Source organism: Toxotes jaculatrix, chromosome 16 (genome assembly GCF_017976425.1).
Source record: "Toxotes jaculatrix isolate fToxJac2 chromosome 16, fToxJac2.pri, whole genome shotgun sequence".
In the NCBI taxonomy this organism is placed as follows: Eukaryota; Metazoa; Chordata; class Actinopteri; family Toxotidae; genus Toxotes; species Toxotes jaculatrix.
The window spans coordinates 19295993-19322866 of record NC_054409.1 but is presented as its reverse complement, the minus strand read 5'-3'; the positions used below and the strand labels follow the sequence as shown (position 1 = coordinate 19322866).

At 40.3% G+C, this 26874-nt stretch overlaps 2 protein-coding genes across 4 annotated transcripts; both read left to right on the top strand.

Annotated features, from left to right (window-relative positions):
- Positions 1 to 265: 265 nt before the first annotated feature.
- Positions 266 to 18774, top strand: LOC121195826 (lysosome membrane protein 2-like). 2 transcript variants are annotated; one of them, XM_041059495.1, is made up of 13 exons: positions 266 to 694; positions 7399 to 7556; positions 8089 to 8236; positions 8355 to 8546; positions 8759 to 8850; positions 9478 to 9597; positions 12240 to 12418; positions 14520 to 14638; positions 15096 to 15169; positions 15289 to 15340; positions 15542 to 15694; positions 15858 to 15899; positions 16291 to 18774. In XM_041059495.1, the coding sequence occupies exons 1-13, from the start codon at positions 572 to 574 to the stop codon at positions 16399 to 16401; spliced, it is 1563 nt and encodes a 520-aa protein (XP_040915429.1). In that variant the 5' UTR covers positions 266 to 571; the 3' UTR covers positions 16402 to 18774. The 2 variants fall into 2 exon arrangements, with proteins under 2 accessions (XP_040915429.1, XP_040915430.1); XM_041059496.1 differs by lacking the exon at positions 15858 to 15899.
- A 370-nt stretch (positions 18775 to 19144) lies between these two features.
- On the top strand, positions 19145 to 26799 carry nup54 (nucleoporin 54). Of its 2 annotated transcripts, XM_041059435.1 has the most exons (14): positions 19145 to 19208; positions 19696 to 19803; positions 20108 to 20191; positions 20913 to 20999; positions 21737 to 21895; positions 22476 to 22702; positions 22787 to 22974; positions 23191 to 23387; positions 23478 to 23532; positions 24028 to 24121; positions 24654 to 24761; positions 25000 to 25119; positions 25525 to 25635; positions 26187 to 26799. In XM_041059435.1, the coding sequence occupies exons 1-14, from the start codon at positions 19166 to 19168 to the stop codon at positions 26313 to 26315; spliced, it is 1710 nt and encodes a 569-aa protein (XP_040915369.1). In that variant the 5' UTR covers positions 19145 to 19165; the 3' UTR covers positions 26316 to 26799. The 2 variants fall into 2 exon arrangements, with proteins under 2 accessions (XP_040915369.1, XP_040915370.1); XM_041059436.1 differs by lacking the exon at positions 19696 to 19803 and having other exon boundaries at positions 19152 to 19208.
- The last annotated feature ends 75 nt before the right edge of the window (positions 26800 to 26874 follow it).

Below are 26874 nucleotides of genomic sequence, written 5' to 3'. Positions count from 1 at the left end.
CATGACCTTAACTTGAGTACTCTATCAGATGAGTAGTTCCTCCACTTCTGCATAGCTATAAATATTTTTATATGCGGTTTACGGGTCACACACAAAGTTACCGGTCGCGTCCTTGAAGCTGCTGCTGGACAAGCCCCCCCGCCCCCGCCCCACTCCCCACTCCGCCTGCTCGAACCGTCGCGGCCAATGAGCGCTGAGGGAGGGAGCGTCTTCGCGGATCCGCTACAAATACTTCGTGGCACGTTTTTTTTTATTGTTTGCACTGGTAGGTCGCCACTTCAGACTGACTGCAGGGGACCTCGTGGTTGTCAGAGTGAGCCGCTTCATTATTAACTATAAGTAAACAGACGTCCCCGGAGCTCTTTGTAACTCGGAAACTCGGGAGGACAAACTAAACTAATCTCCGCCGTTACTCGCTTAGTTGCAAGAGAGAGCAGCGGTGGGAGGGAAACGAGGTCAGAGCTCGTGTTTCCACGGCTTCTGCAGAGTTAGGAAGACTTTCTAGGGTCTGTGTCGGAAGGCTAGAGATCTCCATCCATCATCCCGAGAGCCTCTTCCAGCACCTGCAAACATGACTCGAAGATCCTGCGCGATCTACGTGGTCGGGACCATCTGCGCTGCCCTGCTGGTCGTTGGGATTGGCTTATTTGTCGGCCAGACTTTCCGCACACTCATGCACAACCGTCTCAAAAAGGTAAAAAAAAAAAAATTCATCTTCAGCACTTCGCAAAACACGTGACTTTACGTGAGGATGTTTTGAGTGATTCACTTCATTGCATTTTCTATTTGAATGAAGTGGGAACGAGTAGCGTCTCTTGTGAATAGTGGAAAACGGCGCTGCAACTAATGAGTGTTTTCATTTCACCAGACTTTGAAACATCAGAACATTTCATTGAGCTGAAGATGAGGTCTTCAAGTGTCTTGTTTTCTTAAAACAAAAGTCCCTTAATATTCGGTTTACTGTGATATTACCATTACCATTAGCTTTATTAATGGTTAACAAATCATTTACTAATGCTTTACACATCAGTTATAAGCCATTAATTAAACTTTTTGGGCGGCCAGGATTTGGAAATTCCTCCTCCAGCATGACACTTTGGTGGCTCCTACATACACAGGGGAAAGTGTGTAATCATAAATGTTATTAACAATGGGTATCATTTCTCACCTTCTAATGAGTCACCTTGTATGCAGTTATAAATGTTAGCCATCCATGAATAAAGGGTAATAGGCTTCTCAAGTTGTAAGAAGCCACCAGCAAAGTTAGTCAGTGATCCACAAATATTAATAAATAATTAATAGAGGGTTTTACAGTAATCCATCAAATGTTATGTAAATGTTGATAAGCTGTTTAGAAATGGATTTTGGCTCAGATGCCCTGCAGCCCTCCTCTAGAAGGTGAGTGGTCTAACAGTCAGCTGGAGAAGGATTTTCCACAACCTTGCATCCCCAAATTTGAGATTATTAATGGATGATAAGTGATCTATAAAGCAAATGTACATTATTTATTAGCCATTAATTATATATTAGAAGCCCTCTATAAATGATGCCTTACTGGAAAGTGGTACTGAAAAAGTTACTGCAGTGATTGGACTGGACTATGTGCTCCTCACCCAGTTACAGACTCTGGCCCAGTGTACTGTTTGCAAACTCTTGAGGATTAGGTTGAAAGTTCATTAATTTGTTTGGCTGTATTCAGTGCAGGCCATTAACGCTCACTGGATTACAGATTCATGAGATCGCTCCAGAAAGTTGAGACTAGGGCTGTGATTTAAGATTATTTTCATTATCGGTCAGTTGGTCAATCTGTCAATCAATTGGTTGTTTAGCTTTTAAAGCATCAAAAAATTGTGAAAACATTCCCATTACTGCTTTGTAGAGCTGGAGATGACATTTTCAAATGTCTGGTTTCATTCGACCTAAAGTGCAAAACCCAAAGATATTGAGTTCATAATAATATTGTGGGATGGGGAATGATAATGATAGTATATTTTAGTGATGCCATTGCCATTATCAATTCTGCCAATTGGTCTGATTCTTTATTGATTCCCTTAACGATTCCTGATCAGTTGTTTGTGTGGGGAAAAAAAAAAAGTTGCTATTTTTCTTTGAAAAGTAACTGAAATGTTTATTGAACAATAAAATAGCGGAGACTGAATGATGAAAAAGGATTTCAAATGTACTAATGAAAGGATCGGTAAAAAAAACTTTGAAATCAGTTAAAGCAGCAGACCAATTTTTGGGGGGTATTATCACGTTTTATGAAATGTGACGTGGTTGTCCTTATTGTAGTTCAGCAAGTGTTTGTTTTGAGTTGTCATTTGTTGAAATGGATATGGGCTGTGCCTCCTAAAAGAGTGACTGGTAAGTAGCTCAGCATCTTTAGATGGAGGAGGTCAGGGTTATTAAGGGTTCAGTGGCTTGTAATGTACAGTCAGTGCTTCCTCTTCCCCATAGTTAGATTACAAGTTTAGATATAGTTTGTGGTTCATTAGCCTGCACTATGTAGAAAGACTTTATCAGAAAGACTGTTTCCAGCAGATGGCAGATCCAGAAGATTACCTAATGGCCCATTAATGTATGCATCTGCCTTCAATACTTATAGGACAGGAGGTGGTTCATCAAAGGCATAGTCCCCAGCTAAGAATAAGTCAGGGCTGGCTCTGTATTGCTTGGTCCCTTTTTTGGTTGTTATTTTTAACGTGACAGAAAAAGCTGAGTCCGCTTCTGAGAAGAAATCAGCACATAACAAGAAAATCTTTGAATTTTTGAACTCTGTGAAGAGTTTTGTCTACATCGCTGTGACATCAGTTAGCAAAGGTGCGGTTTGAATAAAGTCAAGCCGGTCCCACTCAGAGACTCCTAACATCCATGTATTCACATGGTATTTAGAAATGACAGCATGAGCTGAACTCATAATAAATGTGAAATTAGATGGACCTTTGGCTGTTAGTGACCTTAAAGCATCTGGTAAGATCGAGCTACAAATAATGATTAATTTCATTCTTGATTATTAATACTTTACTCTGTAAAATGTCAGAAAAGTGTGAAAAATGCTAAGTAAAGCTTCTTCGAGCCCAAGGTTACGTCTTTAAATCACTCGTTTTGTCTGATCAGCAGTTCAAAACCCTAACTTATTCAGTTGACAATTATATAAAACCTTCTTAAACTATCATCTAAATCGTTTTTCTGCTCATCTGCTTACCAGTTAATCAACCAATTAGTACTTTTATTTTTCTCTATAGATGTCTGAATAGTGCATATCCTAAACTTAACCTATGTGATGTCTGTGCATGATATCATACTTTGTGAGGGAGCGAATTTCTCGCAGTTGTCGTCCTCAGCTTTCATCACATTCTTTGGTCTGTGGGAGGAAGAGTGGTGGATATGACTTTGATTTCCCATCAGCTTTACACAACAGTGTAAAGCTGATTGGAAATGCATATTTAAAGTTCTGTGAACATCATTATTCTCATGCACTTCACTTTCGGCTCTCACTCAGTTTGTTTAATTCTCCAGTTCTTAGATGTTTGGTGTGCGGTTCCATATGTGGAAAAGTTAATGGACCACAAATACAAACACATTTTTGAGCATCAAATACAAACATCTGTTGGAGTTCTGTGCGATTGCATCAGTGACAGCATTTGGTCAACATCAATGAACATGCTGCGGACCCTTCATCTTCGTTTTTGCTGTATTTCATTTACAGTAATAGTTCACCCCATACCTTTAATCATTTTAAGTTTCAATCCAGACATTCCCTGGATTTCCAGTATTTTAGACTGGGTTAGTCAGTGAAGTTCAAAGCGTTCCCAGAAGGTTCATTTTACTCTGATAACAGTGTAGGCATGAAAATACTGTTGGCCCACATTCAGTATTATCATATGGCACTCCTTCATCCTTATTTTCATATGGAACCTGCTTTTCCATAACAGGTATCAAATGGCTTTTTTCAGAGAGGCTTAGTATTGACTTTAGAGGTCAGGGGACATATTCACAGGGTCTTATAGTCCTGTGACTAAATGTTTCTAAGCCAAATTGCTACAGGAAGTGGAGAAAGAGAAAAGCTCCCAAATACGCGATGACAGGTAGTTAATCATTGGCTGCAGATAAGAACATGCAGGGAGTGATGTTTGTAGTTTATTTTGTTCACATTTCTAATCCGTGCACAAAGTAATGTCACGGCACCATTTCACAGCCGCAAATAATTTCATTTTGTGTAAGTAATGTACCTTTAAAGCCAACAAAACAGAACAAATAGCCAAACTGGATGTAACTGCTGTGAGCGTAACTGATCACTGGCTGTTTAGTCTTGTTTATCAACCACATTTACACTAGCGTTTCGTAACGAGTCTTTAGCCTTGAGACAGGCTGGTGGGGCTCTACAAGTATTTGGTAAAGTTGTTAGATCTTTATGTAGTGGTTCATGCAGATACTTGTATGGACCCCCAGGACAGTGCAATCTGTTGCCTCTGAAGTACAAGACAAGAATGTGCAAGGGTGTAACCAGGACAGAGAACTACTGAGGTCGTCAAGAAACTCAGGGGAAGGGTTGAGTGATGCTGTGTTGGTGGGTTACTTGTGAATGTGGTGGTTTAGTTAAGAAACAATTTCAGCAGAAGTAAATTCCTTACATATGCTCAAATTTGAGTATATTTTTGAGCTGACTCTTTAAAACGAATGCTACTTGCTGGTTAACAGATATATTTTGGTTTCATTGGGCTTCTCACTAATTCTTATATACATGCAGAGCAAGAGAAATAAGATACAGTACCAAGCATTGAGCAAAGTAGTTTCTGCCTCTCGAGAGTATTAATCACAAGATCAAGCAGAAACACGTATAAGAAAAACACAGAAATCTTGTCAAAGCTCATTTTTAATTTAAAGAAAAACTCAGCCAAATACATGTGTGGGTGTGACACACATAGTGCTCACATGCTGATTCACATAGTTATGTGCTATCCCGGCAGTATGATTTATTTCAGTCGTATCAAGTTACTCCCCCTCACCCCAGTGTGAAGGATCCCATTCCATGGACACCTTCCCAGCAGCAGACTCTCTTTGTGTGCTAAGCCTCTTTCACACTGCTAGGTTTATTGGGAAACTGTCTGGATTGGCAGCCACTCAGCTTCCATGTGAGTCAATCAGGGTCAATATGCAATGACCTCATGATGAGGTGATGGTGAAAAATGAATAGGAATTTGGTCATTTTTACATAGACTAGATTAAGACGTAGAGACTAGCAGCAGCTATGTCTGGTTTCAGCTTTGACACAAACATTTTTGCGTTTTTCAGAGTTTATTGGGAATTTAGACTGAAGTATTAAGCCCGGAAAGCCACCTCTGGAAGGTGAAGTGTTATATATGCTACTAATACTTCCTGCAGTACAGTATTGTCCTAGTAACAGTTCGTTTCAACACTGCCTTTGTACAGACACTGGGTTTGTAAGTAGTCAACAAAAGTTGGGGCGTCTGTAGGAGTTGTTTGGATTGACTTTCAAGGTTTTATTTACTTCCACCGTGGCATTAAAGCTGTGAGTTGACCATTTTTTCTTCTCCAAATAAGGCCCGTTTACTATGAAATTTACATAGTTGTGTACTTTTTTTTTAATGGAAGCAACAGTCAGCCATTTGTATTCATGCAGTGGTGAGGCTGTACTCACATGTGATCCCATGAGCTGACCACTAATTTCACCAAAGTGCTGACATTTCATCTTCATGGGGGACATGTAGGACTCTAGCCCTTGCAACCACTGCTATAGTGGCTGCAGCCTCTGCATAGACCTTAATATGACTTTGATGGGTTCAGTAACAGCAGGGCGGGGCTGCAGTTCAGCTGGTAGAGCTTTGTTAAGTGTTTGGCCACTATGGAGACAAACCCATTTAGACTATGCAAAGCTTCACTACAACTGGAGGACTTAATGGACAGCCTCTCGCTGTGCCCAGTGTTATTCATGTCTATGTATTTGCCTGTTTCCACATCAAAGCAGTAGCATATTGTGTATTTGTGTATTCACCTGCTACATGTGTTTTCATATAGGGAGTGGTGTAAAAGTAGCGGCGGTAAGTACTGAGATAAGAGGGTTGCTCTGTTCTTGTTTACCATGCAGTATTTCGTGTAGCATACTGGGAGGGTTGCCATGTTGGTTGTTTGAAGCATGAAAGGATGACATAGAAAGACCATGCTCTCCCTTCCTCAATCTAAGGTGACAGCTTTATTGTCCTTGGCTACTCAGCTAAACTTTTGTCTGTGTACAAGTAGAAGGGACCCCAAAGGAGGAGGGGGGGGGGGGGGGGCTGCGCTCCCCCGACATAATGGGACTCATTGCTGTTTTCGGCTGTTTTTAAGGGGGGTAATTTCATGTTGAAGTGTTGCTTTTAATTTTAACACAAATCTGACACAATTAGGCCAAAGAGATTTCCTCTTGAAGTGTCTTTAAAGGAAATACTAATCCTCTTGCCCCTTGCCTTCTTTTCTCACTCCCTGCTTTTAATGTGTAAGGAAACGGGATAGTAGAAGTTTGTGCCTGGACTGCACTATCAGGGCCTCATAAAGCTTGGTCCTGAGGAATGTGGCTCAGATGATTAAGGTCACAGTCCTGCGCAACCAGTGGGCATCCAGCTCTCGGCATCACATGATTTGTCAGCGGCTCTCACCGAGCGTAGCCCATTGCCAGTGGCAACCGCTGACAATGGCACAGTGGAGGGGTCTCCCCTAATACCATTCATGTGTGCAGCCAATGCGCTTGTCTTACGCTCAGACAGCAGCTCCCCTCCACGACCCCCCAAGGATGTTTTGTTCTCTGGGTTGTTTTTACAAGGAACAGATTGTGGAAACTCAAAATTCAAAACATGGGCTAGCTATTGCACAACTTTTTGAACTTGTAACATCAACAATGTAACATCAATTAAAGGTCACATGAAAATAAAAATCACTTCTGCTTGAAAAGCCTTAAAAAGCTTTTAAAAAAGGCCTTCAAAAGTATTAAAACATCTTAAAATTTGTTTATTTCTTTGCAAACACCTTCAGTATCTTTTCAAATCTGCTGTAGGAAATGATATTACTTATAAAATGTTATTGCATGTGATTTTAGCAAACACAGTATGTAAAATCCCCAGTGCCCTTGTTACAGACTGCTGACCCGTATGTGAAATTCATATTTGGATCTTAAATCAGTTAATTTAAAATGATCACTGGCAGGTTATTTGAAAGGTTTAAATTAACTTGGCGTTCCCAGCAGAAATTCTGTCAAAAAAAAACACATATTTACCATGATGTGTTTCACTTTAGCATATTTTACGTGTAATTTTACATTTATGCATTAATTCAAAAATGAGAATCTGCTTTTCACAACTGTGTATAGATTGAAACTGATTTATGCACTTGATGTCTCAACAGGAGATTGTTTTAGTGGAGGGAAGTCGTGTATTTGAGTCATGGAAAAACCCTCCCCCTCCTGTCTACATGGAGTTCTTCTTCTACAATGTGACCAATGTGAATGAGTTCCTTGAAGGGGCCAAGCCACAGGTCAAACAGATTGGACCCTACACATACAGGTAGGATGCAAGAGCACAGCACCGCACACAAGTTACCAGAGACGAAGCCACATGTGTGTCACATGACACAACACATATTAAATGCTCCACTTATTTGCAGAGCACCTATGTAAACTGAAAAAGGGATATTAGCTTCTGCTACTCAGGTTCTGCTTCTCTGTTTCCACTCTTGCAGTCTGTTAAGTTGCTCCTATTTTAAGTGCAAATTAAAAAGCAATAAAAAAGGTGTCAGTGTTATCAGATTAGCTACTAATGCATACAGTGTGCAGTTTCATTTCCTTTTCAGTCTGTCATGTGAGTTCTGACAAGACACTATTTTGATAGATTAGTCATTTTTAATCATGTGCCTGTTTGTGCTACCTAATCTCAAATGGGTTTTGTGTTGAAAGAAAGTTGTGTGATGAAATTAATATGTAACGATAACCTAAATTTTTGCTACAAACGATGCTCATTTGTAGCACAGGAACTATTCTGGAAAGCGTGAATGACAGTCAAATAAATAGTAATCTTGTGTCTTATTGCGTTTGTACAGGGAGTACAGGTACAAGGACAACGTGAGCATGGTGGAAAATGACACACTGGTGTCCGCATACAACACCAAAAGCTTTGTGTTCCTGAGAGAGAAGTCTGTGGGCGACCCAGCTATGGATAACATCACCACTGTCAACATCCCTGCTTGGGTGAGTCATAAATGTCTAATTGACTAAGTGATGGTCGAGTAGAGGAAAGTGGACACGCAAGTGGAGCAAAGTGGTGTGTCTCATCTCTTCTCCACTCTGCTCCACTTCCCTTCTCTAGGCTGTGATGAACAAGGTGAAAGGGAGTTTCTGGAAGTCCTCCATGGTGTCCATCTGGATGAACTCTTTTGGGACCGGCCTCTTCACTACACGCACTGTGGATGAATTGCTGTGGGGTTACGAAGATCCCTTGCTGACCCGCATCTCCTCCACCTCGCCTGATGTAGAGAAGGTCTTTGGCCTCATGTACAAGGCATGTACAGCTCTCCAAATAAAAACTGATGAACCCCAGCTAGATTTTGTTTCATGGTCTATGTAAAGGGAGATCTAATAATTAGTTTTTGAGAAATTCCTTGATGGCATCCAGTCACTCTGAAAATCACCGCAGCACGTGTTGTCTGTGATAAGACATTCAAGTGTGTTTGAAAGCACATTTTAATAACTTAAATGTTTGGATCTATGTAGAAAAATGGAAGTAACGACGGGGAATTTGTCTACCACACCGGGGTGGAGAACTACATGGACTATGGCCGGGTCAAAACCTGGAAAGGTCAAAGGTAGCACTGATGCAGTCTCACTCAAACACACACTCCCTCTCTGTCTTCATCCACAGTGACGAAATTTCACTGGGTGACCTTTGGATTAAAACGTTTCTCAAATCTACTGCTTTTTGCCAAAAATAGCAGAGTTCTGACCGACTATGTCTGTCCATTTGTTTGCCTGTCGGTCTGGGGCTGGTAGCACTGAACACAGGGCAGGACATCCTGGTACCCGGAATGCTTTAGTCGTGTCTTTTTAGTGACCTTTGGGAACGCGTTTTATTGTCTCGGTTCCCTTGCCTCATTTTCCCTGCAGTAATTATACTTCTTACTCCTGGGAAAACGGCTTTTTTTCAACTGTGACTTTGAGATAATTCCGCGTTTGATCACCAAAACATTTCATTGTAATTAGCTGTTATTAAGATGGAGTTGATAACGATGTTGACATGAAAAGTTGGGATTTTGAAAACACATCCAGCCAAGAGGAACCAATATATTGTTATAGTAGCTTTGCAGGCAGCATACATTTCTTAAAAACATTTAATCAACACCCTAAGACATACCCTCTGTGTGCTCATTATGCTTTTGATGCACGCTTAAAAAGACATTAAATTCTCATGTTTGGGACAACGTGTTGTTTTGCAGCCAGCTGACATTCTGGAGGACTAACCAAAGCAACAGCATCAATGGATCAGATGGAAGTGCTTTCCACCCTTTGCTGAGCAAGAATGAACGCATTTACATCTTCACCCCAGACCTCTGCAGGTACAGTTTAGCACCACATTACCTTCTAAAAAGTGTTCTTCTAGTAATATTAATATGTTTTTAGCCATGCTAGTGCTATGGCTCTGTGGATGGCAGTGTCGGTTGGTCAGCAGATTAATCAGCTTGTTTAGCTCTTTGGTCCGGACTGAAATATTTTAACAACCGGGGGATGGATTGTCATGAAATTTGGTACAGATCTCCATGGTGTGCAGGGGATGAACCATTTAAAGGCTCGGAAAAGCTCAAACAGAACTCCTTCCTACGATTTGTTGTCCAGCCATGTCAGAAATTGAAGGTGTTTGCAGTTATACTTTGTGTCATCACAGACAAGTAGTCCAGCTACAGCAAGGATTTACATAGTCTTGTTCGTCCCACTGTTACCTGTCCCACAGATAATATTTTACTTATTTCTGGTCCATGACCTAAACTGAAAATGTCGGACTCAGTTCCCCACAGAGCAGGGCGGGGGCTTTCATATCTGCCATGGTATGTTCACAGGCCTTGGATCCCATGGATTGTTATCATAACATCCTGCTCACTTACAAACAGCACCACAGGTGACCTCTGTTTTCTCACCGAAGCTTTAGTGTCTATACTATGAGGGCTTTTTGAAAGACTAACATGCCAGTTTCCTGGAAGCACTGTAAGGAAAGGCTTACTTGAAGAACAGTGTTGGCCAGGAGAATAATGAGGATGGAAGGCGAGTGAGAGAGGGAGGAGAACGAAAACTGTGGGTGTGAGAATGAAAATGTTTTATGGTTGTTTACAAGTATTGATTTGTACTGAGTACATACTCACATCTGTGGGACAGAAAAGCTACAGAAGATTCTCTTTTTGACCAGCTGGAACAAAGAAGTTTAATTATGTTTTAAATGGCCTGTAAAATGGCCTGTAAGCACCAGTTTTTCGAATTACCTCTTAGAGTTACATCTGCCAAACAAGTCAGATTTAAAGTGGATCCTCTGGAGGGTCTCTGAATCAGGACGCCTTCTTTAAAAGCTTTGCTAAGTTATGTTTAAGAGAAATACCTCTCACACAGTGACTAACTGATGAAGGGTTCCTTTGGGGTTTCATTTCGCAAATGCTAAACTTTAGCTATTGCAAATGCTGTCTTTACTGATGAAACTGTGTCCCGTCCTTGCTGATGACGAGGGCTTCTAATTTAGAAAATAACCTTGACCCAAAAAAAAGTCACAAGCTCCTGTGGACATCTTCCCCTTTTTGTTGAGAGTGGAAAGAATCTGTTGGCGTGGCAGTGGTTGTACCTTTGACTCTGGTTGGACTCGTGTCAAAAACCCCTCTCCCAAATGTTTACTGAACACTTTCACCTACTTATTCATTGCCTGTGTCTTCATCATGGCAGTCTGTGTTATTGTGACTAAAGGGAAGGCAGCCTCCCTGTTTCCTGTACTTTTTACCATTATCGGATAAGGAAATGTTCAATTAAATCATGCATGTTAACCTTTCACACACACAGTTTGCCTCAAGTGGTTTCCAACCCTAAGGTCCCATGAGAGTAGTCTCAAAACACGGGTTCAGTTAAGTGACATCTGGGATTGATCTGCAGGACAAAAAAAAGTGTGAGAATTCCCATCTGTGACCCGACAGGGTTGTGACCCTTTGGTCCGGTAACCGACAGCTGAGCCAGCAAAAACCCCAAGATTTTGACGAATTGCCGACAGGTGTCATTCTTCAAATACCAAATTGACTCTTGCCACCTGTTAATCTTTCCTTTAGGCGTTATCTTAAATGTGAAAGATATGATTTGATTTTCCTCTGATGTAAACAACCAACACTAAAAAATGAGCAAACCAAAAGAAATGACACAGATTCAGTCCAACGTGGGACCTGGACATGCAAAGACAATAAAGATAAATAAAATAAACACAGTAACAACACAAACATGGTTTAATGCATAAAACTGAAATCATAATTACAACAGAGACTGCTGTACCTCTGTTAATATGCAATTTTAATAACTGTAGCTATTACTCATTATAGAAATTGCACCTACATGGTCTGAAATGATTTAGATCTAGATCTCAGCTTAATTTATCTGAAATTAATTCATATTGCAATCCTCTCACACTCAGTATAAGGCAGAGGCTTTTTGTCCTATTCAAGTGAAGAAATATATCAGGCTTTTTACTTGGCTTCTCTCACGAAGGTCAAGGGAAAAGTCTGTACAGTATTGTTGCACAATTGGTGGGTTACGTAGCTAAGGGTCGCATCCTCCCGGCCAGTTGGCAGACACTGTATAGGCTCCTTTGTTCTCACTGAAAATCGTTGGGATTCCCTAGACAGGACAGAATCACAAAGACACAGAACAAGGATGAACTGGTCACAATAACGTAATTCTCATGGAAGCTGTAAAAACTCTTCAAAGATTGAAATATAATTTAAAAAGTCACAGTTTTCCACTCCCTGTAGAAAGGAAAGGTCAACATCACACCACAGTATTAGTTTAAACAGTACTCCCAATATGATTTCAGCATAATGGTGAAGTCAGTGCAAACCCTTCAGCTTTTTTATTGAAAGTCAGTGAGAACTCATCAAAGACTTTCAATAGAGAAGCTGAAGGATTTACAGTAAGTTGTGGGCGTGTCCATTTTGAGAACTGTCTTGCTTCCTCCTCTCCCCAGGTCAATCTACATGGACTTTGAGAAAGATGTAGAGGTGAAAGGGATCCCAGCCTACCGCTTCACACCACCACGCTCTGTTTTGGCCAGCAAGGAGGAGAACCCAGCCAACGAGGGCTTCTGCGTCACTCCAGAGGAGTGCCTGGGAACTGGCCTTCTTAAAGTCAGCCCCTGTCGAAAAGGTACATTTCAGCTAGCGCAGCAATTCTCACTACTTCTCTTGAGTGTCTTGTTCCCAGTTCTGCTGACACAACTCATCATTTCCGCCACCACGTTTACCATTCTTTTCTCTTCCTTGACTTCACTTAGCTGTGCACAAAGCCTCTGTGCTCACACTCTGATTCCAACTTTTTCAGTTGACACATAACTTTACTTTGAAGGCTACCTAAGACCTGGGATCTTTGATGCTCTGTTCTTTCTGCTTTCTGTCCCGCACACTTCAGATTTTCAACTGAAAATAGACAACACGGTAATTCTCATGTCAGTCAAGTCCTCCTTTTGTTTTCCCTCCTGCTATGACCAGTACTGCTAATACCCCCCTAAATGACCCATGTGACTCAGCTGTCCAGCCCTCTCCACACCCCAGGCGGCATCTGACCATGGCTGGCCCAGTAGCTAAAGGGGGCGGTAAGCCCTGTCACCTGATTCTGGCCTTGAATATGACCAGGCATGATCTTAGTGCCTGTGTTCACTGTCCAATTGTCCCTCATGTCTCCTATGTTCCTTAAAGATTATCATTCCCTGTGAAAAAACAGACATTAATAAGTTTTTGCAAGGTGATTTTCATAGTGCACGGAAATGAGCTGAAACCAAAGGCTGCAGTTTAAATAAATTTTAAGCATTTGTGAGGTGTAAATGGGCTAAAATGTGTAAAAACATTGATGAGCTTTCATAAGAATAAGAAAAAAATTAAGCACGTTGAGGTCATACAGTAGCGCAAGTTTAGTTTAATAGCAACAGAAATTAGGTGGATTAAAAGAGTGCGCAGAGGGTTAAGTGTTAGATCATGTGTTAAGGAATGAACGCAGTGAGTAATAGAGCTTATAAGTATGCCAACGTGTGTGAGTGCGTGTGTGTTTTTGGTACGGTGACCTTGTGGGTTGTAACGGCCCCTCAGGTGACTGCAGGTGTCCAATGTTTTTGTCGAACGTCTGTTGCCAAACACAAGAGCAGGAAAACTGTCACCTCTGCCCCACTTCATCAGCACCTCTAACTGTGCCACCATCTGACTTTGTTGTTGCTGCTGAGACACATGTGGCTCTTGCAAAGCGGAACCATTTTTGTTTTTGCTAAACCACAGACATTCAGAATTACTTAGTCCAAGAATTCACAAAGTCGGACTTTACCAATCGTGTTGCACTTTATTGTTCTGTTGCTTATCGTGACCAAGGCGATGTTGTAGGAACACCATGTCTCCTGTTGACAATATAAGGAAGGAACTCAGCAAGAGTAATGTGATTCTGTATATGGATAACAGACGCCATCATTAAGTGGTTCTATAAGCGGCATAGTCGTCCATTAATGCACCTATTGTTTATTTTCTTTGGAAGATTGACCCTGAATAACATCCCCTGTGTCCTTTGAGGGAGGTCAGATCATATCATCTCGTCCTGATGACTCGTCTGTGTCCTGATAAGATCATACATCAAACAGCAGGATTACCCACTCAGCCTCTGTGTCACGAATGGTGGAAGTTTTTATATCACACCATTATGGTTTTGTCTATGTGTGTAGACACATTTCGAACAACTTTATAGAAACTTTACGCTTGTTCTGCAGGTTCCCTTTACAGAGCAGATGGTCTGATCTTACTTTGAAGGTCTGTGCTGCACTAATTAGGATATTAATTAAAAAGATATTATATATATATATATTCCTGAAAATATTAATAGCTCCTTTAAGATGCACTGTAGAGGTCATCTTAATATTGTCTGTTATGTGATGATATGTATGTCGACATAGGATACTTGCTAATTAATGTGTGAATTGGCCAAATTAATGAGTAATATCTTGTTATAGAGGCGTGTGGCAGCTCAAGTGCTTCTTGTTATAATTATGTTTCACATCTCATTAAACCACAATTAGAGATGAAGCAGCATTGTCACAGAGGATGAAGAACACAGTTTGTCATTATTGACTTTTATTCGCTTTAATACAGCAGAGAAATGAGAACTTCTTTTGTTGTGACTTGTTTGCGGACAGGAGAGATAGCCATCTTTGATTAATTCTTTCTTCAGCTTAATGTGGTCCTTATTGTTTCTCCTCTGAATTGTCCTCACATAGGTGCCCCAGTGGTCGCCTCCTTTCCTCATTTCCACCTGGCAGATGAAAAGTTTGTGGCCGCCATTGATGGAATGTCCCCTCAGAGAGAGCATCACCAAACATTCCTAGACCTTAACCCGGTAAGCCACCAGGCCACGGTTCATGAGTCTGAGATGCAGTTTTACTTCTGCAGTTATGATTAATAAGATTAATCCTTATTACTGAGACTTGTACTCATGTTGGAGCAAAGCATTTTGTTAAACTGTGTAAAAGGAATCCCATACTGCATTCAGATGTACTGCTACACCACCTAGTGGCATATAAGTACTAGTACAGGAGTTCATCGCCGGCACTGATGTCACCCGTACCCTCATTGTACTCTCACGACAAGAAACTCTACCGTGACCAACTATATCAGCAAAATTATTATACATTACACGCATTAATGCATCAAAATAATAATCTCATAATATAATATCTAATTGTATATTAGAACTAAAACTTTTAATACTTTAAGTACATTTGTGTCTCAGTACTTTTGTACTTTTTCTTAAATAGGGTTTTGCATTTTAATACTATAATTTGTTTTGCTCACAGACCACTGGAGTGATTGTACGTGCAAACAAGAGAGCGCAGGTAAACATCCTGCTCAACAGAATTTCTGGATTCCCGTGAGTATCTGCATCCAAACACAAGCTAAGCACTATTGCTCTACAGTCCTGATGTATGTGTGTGTCCATATAGAGTACTATAACATTGCTTCACACTCTTTTCATTGTATTTGTGACAGGAAAACAAGAGGCCTGAATGAAACAATCTTTCCTGTTATGTTCCTCAATGAGGTAAGAAATGTTGAAGACATCCTGAAACACACTGCTGGTAGGAGGCTTGAACACATCATTAATTAGTGCATCTTCAGGAAGTTTCCAGTTTTTAATCCCCTTTGTTTTTGCATCGGGAAACAACCTTTTAACAACCACAAATCAGGACTGAGGAACTTTTCTTTCAATGATTTACCTTTCGAATTCTCTTTTAATCTACAGAGCGTGGTGATTGATGATGCGTCTGCGGCAAGAGTACAGAAGCTGCTGCTGATTGCCACTGTAGTGCCCAACTTCCCGCTCATCTTTGTGGGACTCGGCGGCATTATGCTCATCGTCCTCATCATCCTCCTGGTCCGGGCCCGCGATCAGAGGGTACAACTCCACTTCTTACCTCAGTTTACTCTAACAACTTACGATTTTGCTTGATTTGTTCTAATAATTTATTACTGTTGTTTTTGCTGTTATTTCATTCAGTTGCTAACCACACACTAATGCTGCTGTGCATGTGCATTTATCACTGTATGTCTCTGTGCAGATTGAAGTTAAGCGCATTGTCTTTACCAAGGCTCTATATACTGTAAGTTTTTATGGTTATTTTGCCACTTTGCTTTGGTTGTCTATATTGTTTCTGCTTTATTTAAACTTCTGTTTTACTTTATGTATTACCTATTGTCTGTATGCATCTTTAATCCCATGTGTAAGTATGCAGCTGGATGACTTTCACCCTTTCTGAAATAATACTGGTGCTGCACAGTAAACGTATTGTTTCTGGTTTTAATACATTAACATAATGTTATAACACCAAATATTCAAGTGCTGTAAAAATGTTAGGTGACTCGTTAAAGGGCATAAACTCTTTTTCATTAATTTTTGATAAACTCCAAGGTAAGATGAGATGAGTTTTGATGCTTTTTCTTATCATCAATATTTCTAATCCTGTGTCTTGTATCCTCAATCTCCCACTACAGACCTCTGCTGAAGAGGACACCTCTTACTCTCCAGTCAATGACAAGGAAAAGGATGATCCCCAAAATGGAACCTATATTGGTTTGACACCTAAAGGCGACCCGCAAACTTGAGAAGTACGGAGGGGAGGAAAGAAGCTTTGTACATCAACAACCTTCAGAGTTTCAAAAAGGGTTTTGGGGGAGAGAAAAAAAAATCCACCATGGAAAATTGTCAATGTCCTTTATAATTGGGAATCTGTCTGTTTTTGATGTTTTACTCTGGGGGTGGGGGGGTTGAGGGGAAGACGAAGGGGACATGTATTTAGTGTCAGACGTGCTGTGTGTACTTAGTTTTACTCATGGAGAGCTACCTAAAGTCCAGGTCTAGGACACAGTATTCCCAGAAAATTGTGTGTGTGTGTGTGTGTGTGTGTGTGTGTGTGTGTGCGTGTGTGTGTGTGTGTGTGTGTGCATGTGTGTATGAAGGGCTACTTCTTGCTGTTCAGCTCTACTCATGAAATAATGAACATGTAAAATTCTTGACAACAGGCTGTAGTTCTGATAGAGAGCACAAGTTGTGGTGCTCTGAAAACAAACGAAACACACCCTTCAAACCTGAGGTGTGGGATGATTCGATTTCAGTGCTGTGGCCTCACCTCATTCTCTGTTTGCCTACATTAGATACTTGTCTTGCTTTAAACTCAGTACTTTCAGATTTTAGCTTCTGACTACTATACACCAGGGCATAGAGGGTGATTTGGGACCAGGGTTATGAAATCCATAAAATGTGAGTTTTTTTGGACATCAGGTCTCACTCTCAGGGGGCTTCTGCTTAGATATTATCAAAGCAAGAGAAAGGAGCAAAACATACAGCAGGTCTTCTCTTTCTAAAAAATTTTAAATCAATTCAGAATCACTATGTTTCATTTGCATTTCATCCCAATCTAAGTGTTGCAAAACATTTTCATCGCTCGCTATTTTCTGTTCACGCATTCTGTTTAGGGGGATACCTGTCACATTATTGTCACCGTACCTGGAAAAACCTTCAGAGTATGGCATTTGTTTGTATATATACAGTGCAAGATGTGTTGAACTGCTCACATTCCTCTCAGTGTATGATGGGAATGAATATCAGATAAAACGCTGTATATTTTGGATATTTTAATTTTTGTAAAATAAGTCCTTCTCTTTTTTTTGTAAATGTTAATGTAGAAATGTTTGAATGAAGAACATCTTAAGTTCAAGCTTCACAAATGTCTTCTAGTGCCATAAGAAGCGACAGTTTCATCAGCCATCTAAAGTCCTGAATATGAAAGGATTTAATGGTTGAAACAGTGATTCATTCAGTACTGACCGTATGTGTTGACAGTATTTTTGCCCTGTATAACTGCTTATACTAACTGACATCTCCATCAAAATGTAATTCAGCTTATTATCATATCAAAATGTGCTTTTATGATGCTGTTGTTGAATGCCTTACTAGCATCTTTGGTGCTGAATATGACAACCAACCCTTTTTTTTCAGAGAAAGAAAGACTTGAGGAGATTTTGTGTCAGGTGTCCAGCAATTGTAACTCAGAACTCGTGATTGTTCAGTGTTCAAGAAATGCTGAAATTGTGCCTTGAAAACAATCAATGTTACTGGATTTTTTTTTGTGTGTGTGTCTTTATATAACGCCATGTCATACCAACAAATCTACTCTCAAGTGCTTACTTTATTCTTCCATCTTCCAAACAAAAATGGAGCATGTAGCTATGAGAAGTTTTTTTTATAGTTTCTGTAAAGCCGGCAGGGTCAAACTGCACTTTGAAGACACTGCTTGAATGATAGATTGCTGTACAGAGCTACAGCTTTCTCACTGAAGGCTGGTGAAAATATTAGATTTCAGGTGCCATTTAATGCAATATAGAAACTGCTAAATTTGAACTGTGACGAGCTTTCACTACTACTCTTATTCTTACTTGTTACATTTTAAGTATGAATGAGTTACTTCGCACCACTTCTTTACTACGTGCATTGTAATAATCGGCAATGAATATATCAGACAATAGTGGAGAAGCGATAACATATTTCACTTAGAGATTTTTGCTTACTCGTGTGATTTGAATATTTGTGTTTGGTATAAACTTAAATTCAGTTATGTACAATAAAAAAACCGAGAGCAGAAGATATTTGCGGATTGCATAAAGTAGTGTTATAAATCCATGAGAGGGTGGATGAATGGATCAATCAATAATTTTGTTGATGTAAAATACACAGTATTATACAATATTAATGAAGTGGTCGAAGAGGATAAATTATTTTGTTACACTGATAAATCCAAAATATGGAAAGCACAACACGGACAGTACACAGGGCTATTTTGTGCCATACTTTGATTATAGATTGTACTTTGAGAAATTATCGTAAAACCACTCATTCTTTAGTTGTTAGCTTGTTTCGAAATGTTGACTGTTAATACTGTTTTTACTGTGTGCACAAAAAATAAAAGTAGTTTGCATGCATTTGTCTTTTCATGATTTAATCCTTTTTGTTAGTGTTAGGTTATTTATGAGCCATAGATATTACAAGTTCATACAGCTGTGTCAAATTAGGGTAAAATACTTGTTTGTAAACAGTAAAAGACTTGCAGTGGTAACACAGATTGTAGTTTTGTGTTTAACAGTAGTTAAACTTTTGAAATTACAAATATTTGTATGTTCAGGCAATTGAGCTTTTTTATGGGAAAAAAATATATAAAACGAAGATGTTTACAGTATCCTATCTGACCCCTGCAGTGGCTGGTAGTCATCTCTCGTCGTGACACTGGGTGGCGGTAATGCGCCGTCACGCTGGATGATAACTGCGTCACCTCAAGAAGAAGGAGAAGAAGAAGTGCTTCTGGTGACAGTCAACATGGCGTTCAGTTTTGGCGGCGCCACGGGCAACGCAGCGGCAAGTATGGGCGTTTTTGTTTAAATTTAAGAGTATTTTAACGAGGCTAGAAATAGGTCGCATATTTATTGCAAAGACAGCGTTACGTTGGTGTGTATACATTGGCGATAAATGTGAACAGTCAGCTAATAGCTGACATCAAGCTGCCGTAGCATGGCAGCGTGACAGAGGGATCATCTACCGGCTAATGATAAACTTTATGAGAAATCTTCACTTAAAGAAAGACATGCTGTAAACTGTTTTGCCAGAAATGCTGTTACCCGTGTTAAATTTAAAGTGCTACTACTTAACCTTCATTATTATACGTGTACTGTTGTGTGCCTCCTTTGCTAGCTGGTTTGGCTAATGAACAGGTCTCACGAGCTGGGGTCTGTCAGTGTGAGCTAGCGTTTGTTTTTGATCAAAAAATTAGCTTCGCAGCCCGTGAAATCCATCGTAGCTATAGTCTCCTAACACCCAACACTCACAGCACCCTCTGTGTCCTTGTGAAGGCACCCCCGGGTTTTCTTTCGGTTCATTTGGTGCCAAAACCACAGCGTCTACAGCTTTTGGCTTTGGCCCCCCAGCCACCACCACCACCGCCTCATCCGGATTCGGCAGTAAGTCCACTGACAGGGGCAGCTCTGCTCACTTATGACCCGTAGTGACCAGGGCTGCTCGGCTCTGGTGTCTTTCAGTGGTCTCTTGAATAGATTTTTTTTTTTGCACAGAACAAGGACTTTCTCCCCCACCCCATCATTTACATTGAAATCACATTACTGAGGGATCTCTGTCTGCTCATACATACCGATACAAAGCACAGTCATGCGCATAATTTGTGTTGACTGTGTTTATGTATACTTGTTGTATTCTAATCTAATTTTGTGCCACTTTGATTACTTAGTGTCTGCTTTCTCTCTGTAGCTCTTACAGCCCCTGGTTTTGGGGCAGCCACCACCACTGCTGCCGCACCAGCCACAGGATTTGGTTTTGGCTCCACCAGCACTGGTAAGTTGCACAGGTTATTTACAAAGCATGTAGTTTTGGTATTACTTTAAAACCTTGTGCCTTTTAAGGCGCTTGAGGACTGTTTTTACAATTAATGAGTTCATAATATGCCTGACTTCCTGTCATTTAATTCCTCCATGTCATTCTCTTTTTCTTGCTGCCTGCCTGCGCTGGCTGCAGGATTTGGGGGGCTGGGAGCTGGAAACACCACGGCTGGTGGGTTTAGTTTTGGGGGGTTTGGTTTAAATGCCAACCCAGCAGCAGTCAGCTTTAATGTGGGGTGCTTTGGTACAGCAACCACCACTGGCACTGTTTTCAATTTTGGTAATAGCCTGGCTAGCACAGGTAGATGACCTTTGTGATTGATTACTCAGTACAGTCTGTGTCTGTAAATACACGTTTTCATCCATTTTCACATATATGTGGTGCAGTGCCTTTTCATCTCACCTAGTGGTCTATCCCATAAATTGTGGTGCATCGTTGTTGCCATTTGCATGAGGAGATAAAATGTTGAATTATGCACTCATTTCATTTGATTCCTGTTGAAAACAAGTACATTTTCACCATTTTCGGTTTTCCTTTTTGTTAATCTTCAAAGCTTAGTTGTAATTTTTCTCTTCCTCTATATGTTATATAGTCAAAAATGCCATTCTTTCATTCTCTCACATCTTTTTGTTTTCTCTCGTGTATCTCATTTGTCATGATTCACTTTGTTTTTCAGGCGCGTTTGGTGGCTTTGGGACAACCACAACAACTGCTGCTGCACCAGGGTCGACTTTTAGCTTTGCTGCTCCTTCCACTGCCACAGGTCAGTAGTTGAGCTGCCTATAGGTTTAACAAAAAAATATGAACCTTCCATTTTTTTGGGTGCCCTTTATGTATAAGACAGAAAATAAATAATAATAGTAAATAAAAATTGAAGAATAGGAAAACTGATTTTGGTTAAATTTTAAATATTATGTAGGTATAGTAATCCTTTATTTTATGGGTTCTTTAATTCTAGGTAATTTTCAAATCATTTATTTGGAAGTTTACTGGAATGAGCCATTATTTGCTGAGCTGGAGTTACTTAAAGTTTCCATGTCAATGTGCAGCAGTTTGGCTGAACACATAAAAATGCTCCATTTGTCTAAAGGCAGGCATGCAATGCAACACATGAAAAATAAAGTTTCCAATGAGAAATGAAGGGTTATCTAATATTTACTAACATTTGAAATTTAAAAATTAAACTCAAAAAACTGTTTTACAATATTGTTTCTATTTTCCCTGTAATTTATACCAAAGAACCCAGCACACGTGTTACCATATCTATGCGTCTTCTCAACTGTCCTCCCAAAACTGTGTTGTTGCATAGTGCCTCATACTCAGCTTTGTTTAAATGCTAACACTTAAAGTAGCTTCCACAAGATGTCTCACTCATGCTACCACAACATGCAGCAATCCTTCTGCAGAACCGAGGGCATATTTCTGTAGACTTAACTGGCATTGAGTAGCATTATTGTAGATTATCATTTCTCACTCTTTTGGCAAACTCCTCTCTTTTAGGAAGCCTGTTTGGTAACGTGCAGAACAAAGGGTTCGGGTTCTCCTCTGGGCTCGGTGCTGGGACCGCTACTGGGACAACAGGATTCGGGACTGGATTAGGAACAACTGGCCTGGGTGGGTTTGGAGGTTTTAATATCCAGTCAGCTCAGCAGCAGCAAGGTAAGAGCCCATATTTCCAAATAACAGTTTTATTGTTTCTGAGAAATTTGAAACCTTTTTATTGCAGGACCAGCATAAAATGCACAAATAAGCACATTTACTGTGGTTACAGAAATGTTCATCAACCTTTCCTGAATGATGGCGCCAGAAAAGTGTGTTTAAAACACAGGAAACGGTTTATCTCACACCATACTTGCATTCCTCTGTTTCAAAATTAAGCAAAGGTCCAATAATATATTTTTTAAGCGTTAGCTGTGGAGCATTTTTGCATCAATTCAGAAATACAGCAGGTTCACCCATAATCTTCCTTCTTCTAACTTTACCAACTGTGCTGTACACCTCTCCCCACTGTAGAGGGCAACAGTAAGCAGGAACAAATTTAATCTCTAACATCATCGTCCATCCAACAGTGTGCTGAGACTGCAATATAAAACTGGAGTTAGAAATTAAAGTTGGGGGAAGTGATTGGTGATTGGTGACCTTCCACATTCCACATATTGGAGTCAGTAGTTTTCTCCTAAGAACATAAACACAATGTCATTTCAGAAAATGTGATTTTACGTCTCCTTCCTCATACCAGGAGGCTTGTTTGGCCAGCAGACTCAGCAGCAGGGTCAGACTCAGCCCACCCAGCTTTACCAGCAGGTCACTGCTCTGTCAGCCCCCACCTTGCTGGGAGATGAGCGTGACTCCATCTTAGCCAAATGGAACCAGCTTCAGGCTTACTGGGGCACAGGGAAGGGCTACTACAGCAACAACAACCCACCTGTAGACTTTACCCAGGAGAACCCATTCTGCAGGTTCAAGGTAAAAAGGGATGGTTTAACAGAGAGGTCGGAGGTGTTGTTCGGTTTATTTGATGTTGAATATTGTGTGTCTTGCATTTCCTAGGCAGTGGGCTATAGCTGTGTCCCCGTGAGTAAGGATGAGGATGGTTTAGTGGTCTTGGTTCTCAATAAAAAGGAAGCTGATCTGCGAGCGCAGCAGCAGCAGCTGGTGGAGTCCCTCCATAAGGTCCTGGGAAGCAACCAAACACTCACTGTCAATGTAGATGGTGTCAAAGCCCTGCCAAACGACCAGTAAGTCTCTATTACATGTCTTGCAGTACTACCACTGCTGCACATTGTTTCCTAATTTCGTAGGGATTGTGGGGATTTTTCGCTGTCAGAAATTATGATTAATTCATCATAAACAAATGAGGGATCTTCTTCATCATATGAAGATCTGCATCTTCAGAAGAAAAAAGTTAACTCATCTCGCAGCGTTTTTTTAATCGTGTGTCTCCTGTCTCTCAGGACAGAAGTGATCATTTACGTGGTGGAGCGTTCCCCTAATGGTACCTCCAAGCGGATTCCAGCCTCCACACTCTTCGGTTACCTGGAGCAGGCCAACATCAAGGTCCAGCTCACACAGATCGGAGTTGCCATGTCTGTCACACGCACAGAGCTGTCTCCAGCACAGCTCAAACAGCTGCTGCAAAATGCTCCTGCAGGTACACGTGTGCATGCATGTTCGTGTCATCTGCTTCTTGGCCTGTGATTTAATTGTCTTGATTTATAACCAAGTTGTTGTCCCTTACTAGGAGTGGACCCTATCATTTGGGAGCAGGCAAAGGTAGACAACCCTGACCCCGAAAAGTAAGTTGGTTAAGAACATATGTTCTACAAGGGAAAGGAAATAATTTCACACACTTGTCTACAACTATTTTCCCAAAGAAAATAACAACAGACAGAAAATGACCCAGGTTGAAAAACACTAGAAATAGTTTTCATGTGTCTTCTCTTTTTACTTCTATAAGAGCATTTTAAAATCATCAGTAAGTCTGATTTTTTTTTTCTACAAAGCAAAAAAAAGCAATTTACATTCATAAAAGTGAGGAGAAGATTGATGTGATTCATAAAGTTGTTTTATTCAAAACCTCATAAAAGCTGTGTGTACCTGCCTCACCAAAACAATGGCGGCTTTACCAGACTTATCCAGTGCCCCTTAGCCATATTCCGTAACTGGAATATGATATAGATTAAAAAATAGTCTCCTGACGACAAATTTTCCTGACTGTGGTTGTTTAGAAAAAAGAATGTTGTCATTATGGACTTGTAATGTTTTTTTTTTGTTTGTTTTTATTCCTTGAGATTAATCCCAGTACCTATGGTGGGTTTCAAGGAACTCCTTCGCAGGCTGCAGATCCAGGAGCAGATGACCAAACAGCATCAGACCAGAGTGGATGTAAGTGAAAACACTGCTGCTGTTGTTTCAAGTCTTAGGACTCTAAATATTACAAAAAATAAAAAAAACCTCCGTGGACATGGGCACAGAGCCTTCTGATTATCAACAAAGGAATTTTGAAGCAGATTTAGTGGTGTCAAGGACGGAGTACACAGATGTCCAGTTCATGTAGCTGCCAGCAGACTGTTTACAGCTGAAATTACTATTACAAATACAGCTGCAAGTGGCAGTGGTGAGATTCAGAGCTCTTTTGAAGAACAAGAACAATTTTGGCTTATATAACAGTAAGCCAAAAGCCAGTTTACTAATATTACCATAAAATACAACTTCAAGCTTATGTGAAACTACATATCTGTTGTTCTATCTTAGCATGTTGTGGAGCAAAATATCAAAAAGGCAAAAACATGAAACACGTCTAAGGTAAAGCAACAGGGCAGGGCCTGTTTAAGGCTTCACAGGGCTAAAATGAAACTTGAAATCTTGGAGAAATGTTAAAGATGTTAACAGTTTTCCTCCTCTCTGTTTTCTACAGATAATCTCCAATGACATCAGTGAACTGCAGAAGAACCAGGCGACCACAGTGGCCAAGATTGCCCAGTACAAGAGGAAACTGATGGATCTCTCCCACAGAGTGCTGCAGGTAGCTCCCTCATTCTTCTCACTTTGTTCTGTGAAATTTTATCGGCGGATTCTAGCTCTCATTTTCCAAGAATAGTGAAATGAACTGTGATAACTGCCATCTCAATATTTCATGGAGCTTGAATGAATGCCCTGGCACTGTCTGCATCTTTCCCTGCTTGGGCTTTTCTGCTTCAGTAATACTTTCATATTTATCACTCCTCCTTCTCCTCCTCCTCCTCTTTCTGTTTTCTTGGCAGGTGCTGATTAAACAAGAGATTCAGAGGAAGAGTGGTTATGCTATCCAGGTGGATGAGGAGCATCTCAGGGTGCAGCTGGACACCATTCAGTCTGAACTCAATGCCCCCACACAGTTCAAGGCAAGCGTGTCTATACTGAAGCAGTTACAACTAGATACAAGTGCTCATTTTATTCGTTCGTAACTCTTGATGATTAGACTTGAAATAGGGTAAAGTGGCTTCACTGCATGTTTGAAATTAAATTATATCAAATTTACACATTCTAATTACCAAGGACTTGCTAAATTCACTATAATATTTCTGTAAGAACATTACCAGATTTTGGATATTTTAGAAACAGTATTTGTAATTACAATTATTTGAATTTAGGCTATAATTCTGCAGTTTTCCAATCCAATTTAACCAAGTATCAGTGGGCTCTGACTATATTGCACACTATGGTTTTTCTTTGGCTGCTGTTAGAGATCAGACTACTACTTGAGATGAGGTCTTTATTGGATATATTCGCGTTGTCTCGTCTTCCAGGGTCGTTTGAATGAATTAATGTCCCAGATCCGGATGCAGAACCACTTTGGAGCTGTGAGATCAGAAGAGCGCTACAGTGTTGATGCAGACCTCCTCAGAGAAATCAAACAAGTAAGAGAAAATTTACAGGATGCATCTTATTTTCGCATCTGTGTCCTGTAATTCTTGTCCAGGGCCTGTGTTTATACTGATTACTGCTGCAAGTTAACCGAGGGCTGAATCACCATTGCACAGATGTGTTTTCTGTGTTGTTCTGTGACAACTTTTGGACTTTTGTTTCTGCAGAGACACCGTGTGTGCTCCTGTGTATCCCACACATGGTCCAAAAAAAAAAAAAAAAGTGAAAATGATGTTTTAATGAGCTTAGTGTCATCAAGAGTTACAAAAATATCTCTTCTCTCACAGGATATCAGCTAAGAGCTGTCTTTTAGTGAGCCAAATTTCCAAAGTTAAGAAATTTGAAAAAAATATACTCCAAGTCCTAAAAGTGGGACCAAAAATGTGTCATTGTTAGAATTTTTGGCCAGTTTCGAGTGATTTCCCTCTCTGAGGTGCTCGATAAATACAAACCCAGACCTTTGAATTCACAGTTGTGGCTTTCCAAACGTCTTTAGAAGTTGTGGCATCGACTGAAACGCTTTTTATTTATCTCTCACTTTCAGCACTTGAAGCAGCAGCAGGACGGTTTAAGCCATTTGATCGGCGTCATCAAAGACGACTTGGAGGACATAAAACTCATAGAGCACGGGCTGAGCGACAGTGGACACATGAGAGGGGGCATCCTGAGCTGAGTCTACCCTACCAATACACACACATGTGCTCTGACTCTTTCACTGTCAATCTCCTGATAAAGAACATGCCTTTCACCCAGACATGTCAACACGGTATTTGAATCACCTGGGAACATTATTTTGCCTTTTAAGTTTAATCACAGTAGGGCAGCTGAACATATTTGTTCGAAAGGTCAATTTTTTAACACCATTTTTGCAAGTTTATCAGGACTTTGCCTCATAATCAGTACCAGCAAAACAAAGACCAGTTAATCTTTCTGGACTGATATAGACAGCTCAATGGAAAGACTCAACATCTTCTAATTATAGCTGGCTTCCCCTAATGTCAGCTCAGATTATGGATGTGTGCCTATACATGTGACTGGCATGTAAACAAGACATGGGATTGAGTGAGTCGTGATTGAATACATTGTAAATACATGTTTGTTTGGTTTTTTTAATGCTGTTAGAATGTTATTAAAAATTCAGATACACCATAAACAAGTTCTGCACTGCATCCATTTCCTTATGTACGTACTTTAAAGGAAGCCTAATTATTATTATTTATTTTTTTTTATCT

Excerpts from the sequence above, each read along its gene's own strand:
- nup54 (XM_041059435.1), top strand. The coding sequence starts at position 19,166 with ATGGCGTTCAGTTTTGGCGGCGCCACGGGCAACGCAGCGGCAA. Across the intron at positions 22,703-22,786 it reads ACCCATTCTGCAGGTTCAAG|GCAGTGGGCTATAGCTGTGT; the intron begins GTAAAAAGGGAT and ends TGCATTTCCTAG. Across the intron at positions 23,388-23,477 it reads GCTGCAAAATGCTCCTGCAG|GAGTGGACCCTATCATTTGG; the intron begins GTACACGTGTGC and ends GTCCCTTACTAG.
- LOC121195826 (XM_041059495.1), top strand. The coding sequence starts at position 572 with ATGACTCGAAGATCCTGCGCGATCTACGTGGTCGGGACCATCTGCGCT. Across the intron at positions 695-7,398 it reads TGCACAACCGTCTCAAAAAG|GAGATTGTTTTAGTGGAGGG; the intron begins GTAAAAAAAAAA and ends ATGTCTCAACAG. Across the intron at positions 8,851-9,477 it reads AAAACCTGGAAAGGTCAAAG|CCAGCTGACATTCTGGAGGA; the intron begins GTAGCACTGATG and ends GTTGTTTTGCAG.